This window comes from Mastomys coucha, unplaced genomic scaffold (assembly GCF_008632895.1).
Source record: "Mastomys coucha isolate ucsf_1 unplaced genomic scaffold, UCSF_Mcou_1 pScaffold3, whole genome shotgun sequence".
Taxonomy (NCBI): domain Eukaryota; kingdom Metazoa; phylum Chordata; class Mammalia; order Rodentia; family Muridae; genus Mastomys; species Mastomys coucha.
Window position 1 is genome coordinate 58825515 of NW_022196909.1, and position 12889 is coordinate 58838403.

The following is a 12889-nucleotide window of genomic DNA, read 5'->3' on the forward strand; positions in this document are numbered from 1 at the left end:
CTGGGATTTCAACCACTTCAACTCAGCTGCAAAGCTCACACCTACCATGTGCACACAGCCTTAGTTAGAAGAGTCATGTAAATCATTTGGTTCAGTTGGCTTAGTCTGAAAAGCAATCAGATGGGTTGGGAAGATGGTTCAGCAGCTAAGAGTACTTGCTGCTTTTACAGAGGACCTGAATCAGGTTCCCAGCACCCATGTTGTGTGACTCACACACTATGCCTACACAGACTGTGGAGGAGTTCACTATTTGAAGTCATTATGGGAGCAGAGAGCACATTTGGACAATAGCTGGAGATATTCAAGCCAGTGTAGCCATCACAGTCAATACCAAGCATTTCATTTGCTGGTGGTAATTTTATGGTTATACCTCTGTGAAAATGTGGCTGCTTGTTGGTTATCCTGGAGACTAATAGAGAACTGTGAAGAGACCCAGATTCCCAGCTGCTAGGCACAGCTCTCTTATGGTCTGTTTAACAATAGCCCTATATACTCAATGGCTTTAGCAAGGACTTAAAATTTGGCTTCCTCTAATATGAAAGGTTACCACAAAATCCTGTTGTTGGTGCTGTTGACTATCCAAAATACTAAGAGTCTTCAACCATGTGCATCAAACTAGGACTTGGGTTAGGGTGGATCTGAATAGTCTGATGTGTGTTGACACCCAGGACCAGTTTGATAAGAAACCCTGGTTGTACCATGATGGACAAGACATGCTTCTTTCTTGAGGCCCTGAAACATAGGGCAGAGAAGGGGCAAGGTTGAGCACAGTGAACTGATGATGGAGCAGGGCTTGAGAGGGAACATGGAAGAGCCCATAAGGGATGTTTATGGATATTGACCTTGAAGAACAAGTTACCCATAAATAGTGGCAGTAAGGTTGGCATCCGGAAGAAGCAACAAACATAATAAACACAGGTCTTAAACTGCATCCCACAGTCTGTGCATGCCAAGAACTATAAGCAGGTGGTCATTCAAGAATAAGAGAATTCTCCAGTACTGTCTTCCTCTAATCTGAGGACCCTACTCCAGATGCAAACAAAGCCACAGAGAATTGACTGCCACCTTCTGTGCATTATGTCTGATGGGGCTCCTTTTCATAGCATCATGGGCCTATAACTCCCTTAAATACCCTTAACCAACATATCCTAATCCTTCCCCTGTGCTCATTCTCAGTACCAACTTAAACATTCCCAGTTAAGTATAAACTGGATGGTAGACAATATTTGTTCTTCATGGGTCACTGTAACTTACCATATGCAGCATGAGCCCAAATAAACTCTTGCTTCTCTAAGTGGCCTTGGTTATGGTGTTTTATTATAACTAAACAGGAAGTGAAGCAGAACGGCACTGAAGTGGAGTCGGAGGCAGGAGAGGGCAAGAGTTGAAGGAGCAGCCACTTGAGAAAGCAATAAAAGTAGTGAGAAGCAATGTCCAAGCACCCTGATGTCTGGTCCAACTGGTCACCTACATCCAAGACCCAAGGTGTCTGATCCTGCCTCCAATGGTTACTTTTATTTCTTTATTCATTTGCTTTTCAATGATATTCTTGCATGGTTTTGCTGAACATCTCTCAGAGAGCAGAAGTTGTCTGTCCTTGGCAAGCCCAGAAACTCTGCAAACAAAAATTGGTAATGGGTAGGGCCAGGCAAATTAAATTGAGTGTCCAAGAGAGGACTCCAAGCATTGCATTTTTAGTGAGTATTAGAATGGAAATTAAGAGTATTGCAAACATATTTTGTTGACATGTTCTTAAATACTGATATTGTTCACATTTTTCTCCAGAAAACACCAGATATAAGGGACCTTTGATAAATCTCATGACTCTGATTTGATCTCAGTGATGAGCTTTTAATAGATTATGTTTGTGAACTGTGATGCACTTAGATAAACTCAACTAAGGGGGAGGATGACAGATTCTGTGGGTTCTCTAAAGTCCATGAAGATCCAATATCCAAAGTCAACATTAGGAACAAGCAGAGCAAACAGAAAGATGGCAATAATTAAAGGATCTCAGCTATCCCAGGAACTCAAAGGCCAAACCTAGCAAAAGAAACCATCGCATGTGAAGATGCCTTTATTTGGTATGCAAATTCTGGAAATTAGAGATTCAGCTCATGGGTATAAGGAGAGTAGAATCATGACCAAATCCGGAAATAATTTCAATAGAATCTTGCAGTAACAAAACAAAATGTATGTCAAGAGATGATAGTGAAATTTCTGACCATGCTCTGATTAAAAGGAAATCAAGCTCTCTCTGTTAGGACCCTCATGGCCACAGGAAGCTTAAGTGAGGAGACTTCTTCAAATTGAACCCACACAGAAAGGAGGTCTAGCTGCTTGGACATGTAGATTTTTATCACTTTTTTGTTTCCTGTGCTTTGGTGTTTTTCTGAGGTAGAAGATCAATTTGAGCTGTCCTGATCCAAGCACTGAGACATATAATCAGGTCTAATGAACACTGTGGAGGACCTTTAAATATTTATGACAGATGTTCCCAGAAAACACAGACTTATACCGGACTTCATTCATAAATAGCCAAGAATCGGTCCCTACTTGACACTTCAACCTCACCCATCCATCTTCTTGGGTTCCAGGCTCTTCCCATGTTTGGCTTCTGGACTCCCTTTTAAAAGTGTTTAGTTGCAGCGTATTTCTTTGGACAGCAGAATGATTGCTTCAGAGAGAACAGTCGTGTACCTACTTGTAAATCAGCCAGCCTGGCATGCGCCCCTTTCCCCTGCCTCCCTCTGTGAGAGTGGGCTACTTGGGGACACTTTTCCTTGGCCAATGAACCCTGGCTATGATTCCTCCTGTGTTTTCCCTTTGGACTGAAAGTCTTGCTCCACCCACAACCTTCTGAGCACAGTGTGTTGTTTATCTTTTGAGCCATGACACAGAGGCTTGCTGACTCTTGAGTAGGGCCTTGAATTCCACAAACAAAGACATCTAAGGATCTCTTCTAAGTACTCATGATGACAGAAATTCCATACAGTGAATCCCATGTGTTTCAGATGTATCATTATTTAGTCACATTGCAAACCTGCAGAAGTTAGATAATTCTGTTCCCAACTAGAGCATAAAGAAGAGGAAAAGGACAAAGAGGAGTAGGAAGAGGAAGAGGAGGAGAAGGAAGATGAGGAAGAGAAAGAAGAGGAGAAGATGAGGTAGAGGAAGAAGAGGATTTGATGTTAAACTTGATTGAGTCTACAGTCTGTTTCCCAATAAGTCCCATTCTTGGGTTGCAGGTAGAGATTATTTGTAGGCAACAGTATTCAGTCTAGCAAACCACATACGTGCCCTTTCCCAAAAGAATCTCTTTTGGATCATGGACCTCACACATAATGGTGCAGAACCCGCTCTGGTCCTTCCATGGTGATGCTTTGAATCATAGCTATACACTTGCCACACTGAACCCATTTCTGAAAAGGGCTTATCAAGACCACAGTGCTGCTGAGAAGAGAGAAAATGGACAGAGGGTTGCCTGGGTTATGAGAGCAAACCTTGTCATTTTTTATGGGCTCTTGGCAGCTGTTAATTTTCTTGTAGTCATGGTAAAACACCTGACAAAACAGCTTAAAATGGAAGGGTTTATTGGGCTCACAGTTTGAAGGGACACAGTCCATCATGGTTGGGAGGCAGGTGAACAGATTAGAACTTTCCAACTTCTCACATCCTGGTAGACAGGAAACAGGAAGGAGACAGGCAGTGGGGCTGGTCTATAAAACCTGAAGTCTGCCCTCCAGTGACTCACTTTCTTCCCACAAAGTTTCCCCTCCCCAAGGTTCCACAACCTTCCCAAACAGCACCACCAGCTGGGGACCAAGTGTGCAAACACAGGAGCCTATGCAGAATATCCCAGATCCAAACCACAATAGCAGCTTTTGTTTATTAGGCTGAGATCCTGACTGATGACATGGATAACACATGTCTAAATCACAAGGACCTACAGAAGACTGCACTCCCATGTCACCCTGGCATGACAGACACAGAAGGACTGGAGGGGACACCTCTGCCCAATTCAAGGTCATCATCTCACTGCCTAGGTCCTGTGACCCTTGGAGGACATCAACTGGCTGAGTCCAAGCCATTTAGAACGCCAAAACTGGAGCCAGACCACTGGCTCAATCCTGGTCTTACCAAGATGGGCACCTTGGACAGTTATACGACTCTTCTGTCCTTCTGTTCCCAATCTGTTAGGAATGGTGTGATGCCATGTCACAAGCTTTTAATGGGGAGTAAATAAATTGGTTGGTAATAGACGTAAATCACTTAGACTATGCCTGATAATTCTAACCATCATTACTGTTATTAACATGATAGCTATTGTATGAAGTTTTTGCCAGTCAAAAATGTCTTTCTTAAAAACGTAGTTGAAGGGGATAGCAAGATAGTTCACTTGGTTAAACTGCCTGCCACCAAGTTTAACAGCCTGAGTTTGATCCTCAGGAGGATCCACATGGTGGAAGAAAAGAATCAATTTCCTGTAAGTTGTCTTCTGACCTCCACACAGCACTGTCATATGCACACCTACACAGAAACATGCACACAATTAATGAGTTCATTGACTAATCAGAAAATAAATAAATAAAGATTACAGGGACAGGTTCTCAAAATGTTCAAGGCTGGCCATGAACTTCCAAGGAAGCCTAGGCTGGCCTTGAACTCTCTATCCTCCTGTTGCCATGTTTCCTTTGAGTTCCTCCTGCTACATCAGGCCAGCCCTCATGGCCATGTGCTCACGATCCATGCTACCCCCATGACTACCTCTTCCTTCCTCTTTCCCATTCTCTCTTCATGGTCCCTCCCTGAGACTCCAAGTACCAGGAACCTTTGGTCTACCCCCTCTCTTCTGCCCAGCTCAAACTATAGGTATGTTCATTAGCCAATCACGGATAGCTTGGGGCAAGGTTTATGTAGCATCACTTGTCAGGGCAACCAGATCTTTGGGGTGGGGGTCAGTGTTTCACATTTAAATACATAGCAGCACCAGACCAAACCCCTATACCTGACTAGATAAACTCATTTGCACCAGATTGTGATGAAGTGGGTAGCCATCTCTCTGAATGTATTGTGGGGACCTTTTGAGCTGTGGCCAGGTGATCCCTCCTGGTGGCCCAAGCTGTCCTAGGTGCTGAGGATGAATCTGTCTCCAGCAAGGGGGAATGTGGAACCTGAGTAGTGATGGTGGTTCTCAGGGCAGTTAAGAAGAAGGCAGAAGAGGTACAGCCTCATAGCCCCACCTCCCAACCACAGCTGGCAAAGGCTGCAGTTTTCTGTGATGAACATGCATCTCTGCTGGGTTTGGTATCTTTCCAAGGCTAGACATCAGCCAGGCATAGTCGACCATGCTCTAATCATTAGAGGATGCACCCATGCCTACCACCTGGGCACCACAGCCAAGCAGACCTAGGGGAAATAAAAGGAGAGCTGCTCTTTGGAAGCATTCTTTTTCTTCTCTTAAGAGAAAAATCTTGAGCTGGGGAGGTGGTTCACTGTTAAATGCTTGCCGTGCAAGGGTGAGGACTGAAGTTGTGATCCATAGGACTTAGAAAACTACCAGGTGGGTGGGTAGGAATAGTGGCTCACCCGCGATTCCAGCTCTGGAAGGCCAAGACAAGAGACTGCTGGAAAAAGATGTGTAGCCATATTGGTGAGTTCCCAACAGACATCAACCTTAGTTCTCCATATGCATGTACATGTATGTACTCCAGACATGCAAAGCATGCAGCACACACACATGTGTGTGCAGACATGCTCACATGAGTGCTCTCACACACAATACTGCATGACGACGAAAAAGGACAAAAACCTGAGTACCCCCTGTTCTTGGATGCTATGTGTATGGTTTCCAGCTTTGGGAGAAAGCCTTGTGGTCTCTGTTGCCTGTGAAGTCCCATGCCTCAGCTACTAGGTGACCTCAAGGCCTCCAGAGAAGCCAACATCCAAGACTAGAGGGGCTAGAATATTCTTCCTCACAGTAGGGAAGGGGGAAGAAAGCACTGGACGGAAATAAATCTGAGGGACCGGTTTTCCAGACCCTTTTGTTGGTTCTTTAGCTTGCTTGGAATAAGTTCTCTTTACAGCTCCTTGCTCCGCAGCTCAGTCAGGGTAGAGGTAACGTACCCCTCAGATGGTTGCTGTGTTGAGAAGGACCATGAGACAGGTGGATAAGAGAAATGCCAACACTCACTGCAGTTGTTATGGTAACAGACAGTCCTGCAGACCTCCTGACCCACCTTGCTGAAGCTCCCATGTTCTCAGGGAGAATGCATTTAAAACCTCCCCTTTTCTGAAGAGAAACAGAGGAGTGAGGGAGGGGCAAGGAGGTAGGACCGGCAGGAAAGGAGGGAGGGGAAGCTGAGAGTTGGAGTGTAATTAACTACGTAATTAAAATCTTCTTTGGGGCCTAGACAATTGACTCAGTGATTAAGTACTTGCAGTTTTTCCAGAGGAGTCAGGTTCAAATCCCAACACCCAAGTCCAACAGCTCCTACGCACCTATATCCCCAGCTCTGGTGAATCTGATGCCCCCTTCTGACCTCCACAGACACTTAACACACATAGATATGTGCAAACGCTCACATAGGCGCATGTACCCAGGCATACACATACACATAAACCAAATAAAAATAAATGAATAAAGAAAACTCCTGCAAATTAAAAAGAATAAAAACCAGCTTTACTGGGCATTAGAGAGCTTGCTCAGTGACTAAGGTTACTTGCTGCTTCTCTAAAGGACTGAGTTTAGTTCCCAGTACCCACACTGGGCAGCTTACAACTGTCTGTAACTCATGCACCAAGGACATGATGCCCTTTTCTGACCTCCACAAACACTTGCACACACACACACACACACACACACACACACACACACACACACATGCCTTTTACTAAAACTCTTTAGGACCGTTTCCCCCAGTGCCCCAACACTCCACTAATCATGAATATGTGTCTCTTGAATAAAAAGGATGTTTTCACCAGTAAGTAATATACTGGCACCAACAGCTATCAATATCCTAAGTGCCATACTGATGAAAGTGCTGCTTTTGATGATTATCCTGGACCCTAGAGGTGGGATCACTGCCCAAGGTTCTGTCCTGAGACATGCTTATGGAGCAAGTGTGACCAGAGTTCCAGAGTCCTTGCTGCTTGTCGCTTATAAAGCCAGGAACTGAATCTTTTTAACTAACCCCTGCTTTATTTAGAGAGCCAGCAGTCTCAAAAGGCCTGAAGGGTCAGTGGTTTCAGGAAGTATGGTTCTAGAACATCTCAGGTTGGAAACTCCAGTCCAGAACTTATGAAGACCACACAAGGAGAGGCATTGTTCTGCCCAAATATTAGGGAAATGGGGAAGGATACAACGGGTCTCTGAAGTTAGCTGGGATGTGTCTCTACAGCCAGACTTTGTTCTTTATGATCCATGTTCTTCTCTGCGTACTCGTGCCCCAAGACTCAGCTTCTGGCCTTCTTTCCTCTCCAGGCTGGGATCGATGGGGAAAGCATTGGCAACTGTCCTTTCTCTCAGCGTCTCTTCATGATCCTCTGGCTGAAAGGAGTCGTGTTCAATGTCACCACCGTGGATCTGAAAAGGTAAAGGACCCCGTGTTCATGAGGGGGGGGCATCTAGCACAAGGAAGAGTCAGACGGAATGAGAAAAATCCAGTGCCATCCTGGGGCTCCAGGAAACCTATGGTGAATTCTATGTCATCGCCCAGAACTCTTCCCAGGGCCCAACCCAGCTCACAAAGGAGGCTAAGAAAAACCAGAACCCGCCTTAGGGCTGTGCTTCACTCCCCTGGTTGGCATGGACTGATGAGCAAGAAGAAAAGAATAAAAGACAAGGGCATGCAACAGTGCCTGCCTCAAAGAAGGGTACAGGCACATAAAAACATGCCATGTATCTCAGTAGCACAGACATTAGGTCTGCGGGACCCTGGTGGGGCTTCAGGATTGGCAGCTAGATTTTCAGGGAATTAGACTCCCGGCCTTTTCTGAGGATTTGTCTTGGCTTGCAGAACCCCTAGCATGAGAGTTCTGGACCAGTGGACTGCATGCACAGGTCCTAAGGGGGGGGGGGAATAGCTTGATTTTGTCTATTCATTTGAGCTCTTGGGTTCAATTTTATTCATATTTATCTATTGTGCTGTACTGGCTGATTTTGTGTGTCAACTTGACACAGGCTGGAGTTATCACAGAGAAGGGAGCTTCAGTTGGGGAAATGCCTCCATGAGGTCCAGCTGTGGGGCATTTTCTCAATTAGTGATCAAGGGGGTAGAGCCTCTTGTCAGTGGTGCCATCCCTGGGCTAGAAGTCTTGGGTTCTATAAGAGAGCAGGCTGAGCAAGCCAGGGGAAGCAAGACAGTAAGAAACATCTCTCCATGGCCTCTGCATCAGCTCCTGCTTTCTGACCTGCTTGAGTTCCAGTCCTGACTTCCTTTGTGATAAACAACAATGTGGAAGTAAGCCAAATAAACCCTTTCCTCCCCAACTTGCTTCATGGTCAAGATGTTTGTGCAGGAATAGAAACCCTGACTAAGACATGTGCTAAAGATCTAACTTGGAGCTCCCTGCATGCTCTTCAAGTGCTGTCACCGAGCTGTAGTCTGCGTCCTCTGAGTAGAAGCAGAAGCATAGCAGGTGTCTTATTGCGCTGGGGCTCCAGTGCCCAGCAAAGCCTTACCACGCCCTGCAGCCCACAGTGGAAAGGCCTTCAAAGCAGCCCACGCTGTTCAGTTCTCCTAATGCTTCTCCCTGCCCTTGAGGCTGCTCTTCTTCCCAGCAGCTCTTGCTAAGAGGCTTCTTCCACATTTGTCAGGTTCCTCCTCCTCCTTCCTCAGAACTTCCAAGTACCCTGCCTCCAGGCTCAGCTTCAGCCCCAACTTCTTGGTAAGGCCTCAGTAACCCATCACTTTCTGGAGTGGCCTCCCTTTAAACTCACCTAGGTAAGATCTGAGCATCCTTAGGCATAGTCATCATTTAGCATCCTACCTAGTCGTCAGCCCCAGGGCTTTATACCTGCAGAACGACTTTCCCCTGCAAAATCCTGCAATATATACTTCATAAGGGAAATTCCAGCACTCTATATTATACAAGGAAGCTGAGACAGACCCACTGAGGTCCCTTACCAGCTGGAAACAGGAGGGGCTGCTGCTACGATCCTAGTGTCTGGTACAGTAAGGGAACATGCATCTGCCACACAGCCAGTGTCTGTAGCAACTAAAAAGAGCAGGATTCCAGAGCCTGGGCCAGGCAGGAACTTCCCTTCACCGAGACCAGCATCTTTTGATTCTAGACTGTAGGAGTTCACTGGAGTTCCTAGCTGGAGCTCAGGCAGGGGAAGGGGGTCCCTCAGGCATCTTATGGATGCTTCTGTTTCTCTCTCACACATTATCAGACCCAGTCCTACTGACACCCCTCTAAGGCTGCCTTGGTGAGTAACATCACCCTAGTTTATAGCACTATACACACACACACACACACACACACACACACACACACACACACATAAATACTAGTTCCTAAGAAAGCTGATCTTATTCCGGCACCACCATTGATTGGTTGAGTGACTGGGAACTTTTCTGAGCCTCCGTTTCTTCATCTGTCTCATGATGATTAAAAACTAATGCGTTTTTAGTCCGTGGGAGTGCTGTTAGGGGCATAAGGAGGTGGGTCATGGCTTTATGGTTAGGATTCTACATGGCATGCTGGATGAACTTGAAACCCAGCACCCCTCATGGAGCTGTCAATCAGGGAGCTAAAGAAAGGATGAGGCACATGAAATAATTCACAAATCAAATCTGGAGATACAGAATTCTGTAATTTCAATTCCAAAGTGCTGGGGCAGGGGCTGACATAGAGAGGAAGGGGTGGCGCTGCCCAGCATGCTTTTGACAATGCCCAGCTAACCTTCAGGAGCCAGAAGTGGCATGTGCCTAAGGTGTCGGAACCCAGCAGCCAAAGTACCCCAAGTACTCCAGAAACGAAACCACACCACCGCCCTACACCGCCCTATCAACAAGACCAACAGACCACCCCGCTGTATCTTTAAGCCTCAGTAACTGCTCCAAAATAAGATCAGCGAGGACTTCCTTCCTGGCCAGTGTCAGTTACAAAACAGGAGGAGCCGGCAAAGAATGTCCTCTCTTTATGTGAGGGGAGGGACGCCCACAGAGTCAACAAAGGCACTAAGTAAATTAGATTTTAAAAATACTTGCAGTCTCAGTTGTCTGAGTTCCGAGTGTCACAGAATGAGGCTGGAGAGCAGCCTATTGGGAGTGTCTTGGGAGCAGCACCATCATTGAAATTCTTCTCATCCCCTCCCTAGCTGATTAGACCAAGAATGTGTCTCCTCACAGAAGCCTCTGCCCTTCTTGTTGACATTTTACAGTTTCTCCATCTCATACTTTTTGCTCCAGTGGCCACAAAGAATGTTGCAAACTCAGAGAATGGAAACTCCCTTGGCTGCCCCAGACTCCTGCCTTGAGCCCCTCCCTCCTTCGTCAGTACAGCCCCCTGAGTCTCCATTTCCTGTTCCCAAGCCTCCTTCCCCTCCGTCCTCGATCCTTGCTCTGGAATCCTTGCTCTCGAATTTGACCACCTGGCAGGAGGAATTTTAGAAGCACACCACATCATTGGCACTAACAGACCCAATGTCCTACTTGGTGCTGTCCCCAGACATGCCTTCCCTGTGGCACTCAATATACTAAGTATCCAGGCAGCACCAACAGGGACCACACCTGCTGAGGGCTGAGTCTAGAAAGTTCGATCGATTACCTGTTCATTCATTAGATGCGTGCTCCACCTTGCTGCCCTCTTCCCTAACATCTTCCCCTGCCTCTCTGGATCATGGGGACCTCAGTATCGACCTGTCCCCATGTGTGTAGCATGTGTGCAAAGGTGGTGAGGTTCCTGACGCTGGGTTATCTTAGATTTAAGAATGACTGTGAGCAACATACCAAGAGACTTTCTTCTTTGTGTTTTGGTATTGGGTGGGGGATGAGCCCAGGGCTTTGCATACTGGAGAAGTGCCTGCTGTACCCCAGCTCTCTCTTTGTATTTTCTGTTTTTATATAGATCTTGTTAACTTTCCCAGACTAAATCTGAGTTCTCTCTGGAGTCCAGGCTGGCCTTGAACTTGAGATCTTCATGCCTTAGCTCACCTGTATAGTTGGGACAAGTGGGACTGTGTTCTCTCTTCAGAAGAACGAAGTGTGGCTAAGCACCATTCATCTCTAAGGTTTTACTGGTCCCAGGAAAACCTGAGACAAAAGGAAACTGCTTTCCTAAACACATGCTGTATTTACTCAAGTCCTACTAGATGCATGAAGTTGTGATTCCTTGGAATTGGATCATTTATAATTAGAAGTACCCCTTAAAATCCCTCAAAGCTTGTTGCAAAAGATTCCATTTCTGACTCAGGAGATCTTCAATTTATGTATGTTACATGTAATTTTAAAAATCCTTCACAAAACAACTAATTTTTAGTAAAATTAAAATCGTAATAGTTATAGTTTAAAAAAACTTGTGCTCAAATTAAGATTAAGAAACAGTAGAAGGTGAAGTATACTGGATTATTAACTGGTTTCCTGTAGGATAGCTGCCTACTGGTCCCCGATATTCATTGGAAAGCACAAACTTTCATAACTGGGTTGGAGTTTTTATTAATATCAGACCAACTTCTGAGTTCTAATTTCACAGTTAAAGTCAATCTTTTTTAATTTAAATTTTTATTATATGTGTAAAGTCAATCCTTTTTTAATTTAAATTTTTATTATACGTGTATGGCTGTTTTGCCTGCATGTGTTTACCATGTGTGTGCAGTACCTGAAGAGGCCAGAAGAGGGCATCAGTCTCCTAGAACTGGAACTTAAGTCCTGAACTGTTAGCCTCCATGTGGGTTTTGGAAACTGAATGTGGGTGTTGGGAATTCTTTGCCTGTTTGATTGATTAATTTTTGAGACAGTGTTCCTCTGTAGCCCAAGCAGGTGTCACAAAGGTAGCAATCCTCCTGCTTCAGCTTTCCAAGTGCTAGGATAGCAGGAGTCGACGGACCACCAAGCCCAGCTCATAATTCTTGATATAGAGCCCTTGGCCATAGCCTCCCCAATGTTTCCTGATCTGCAATACTGAATGTAGGCCTCTTAGACCTAGCCCCATGAGTTTTCAAACCCCATTGGCCAAACAGCAATGACGTTTCTTGAACACACTGACTTCATCTAACAGGTTGTTTTTCAATTGCTATTACTATTTCCCTTTCTCGTGGATCCTCCATGCCAGGGCTCATTTAGAGACAAATTATATACATGCATACATACATACATACATACATACACATACATATATATACATATACATATATATTTACTTATATGTGTGTTTATATGTATATTTATGTATATGTGTGTATATATACATATATGTGTATGTGTATGTATATATGTATATATATGTATATATGTGTGTGTATATACATATATGTGTGTGTGTATATATATACATATATATGTGTGTGTATGTGTGTATATATATATATACACACACATATTTGTGAAGTCTAGGAAGAGATTGACCAATATCAGATGTTAATTGCTACGTATTAAAGTTTATATTACTCAGAATGGGAGTATTGGAACTTGAACATGTCCCTAACACATATATATCTTGTATTCAAATACATTTAGAATTCAATGTGTTACTTACGTTTTGTTTGTGGAGGCCAGAAAGGAGTATGAGATCCCCTGGAGCTGGGATTACCAGCCATTGTGATCTTCCTGACCTGAATGTTAGGAACCAAGCTCAGGTCCTCTGGAAAAAATAGGAAGTGTCCTTAAGCACTGAGCCATTTCTTCATGGTGTTAATTTGTCTGTCAAGCCTGAAATTGTGTGT

At 44.8% G+C, this 12889-nt stretch overlaps 1 protein-coding gene across 2 annotated transcripts in view; it reads left to right on the plus strand.

Moving 5' to 3' along the window:
• Positions 1-12889, plus strand: part of Clic5 (chloride intracellular channel 5) — a 158361-nt gene that overhangs the window by 99465 nt on the left and 46007 nt on the right. For both annotated transcript variants that reach the window (XM_031347109.1, XM_031347110.1), the window contains exon 2: positions 7484-7593. In XM_031347109.1, the coding sequence (XP_031202969.1) occupies positions 7484-7593 (110 nt within the window). The remainder of the gene's footprint in view (positions 1-7483; positions 7594-12889) is intronic.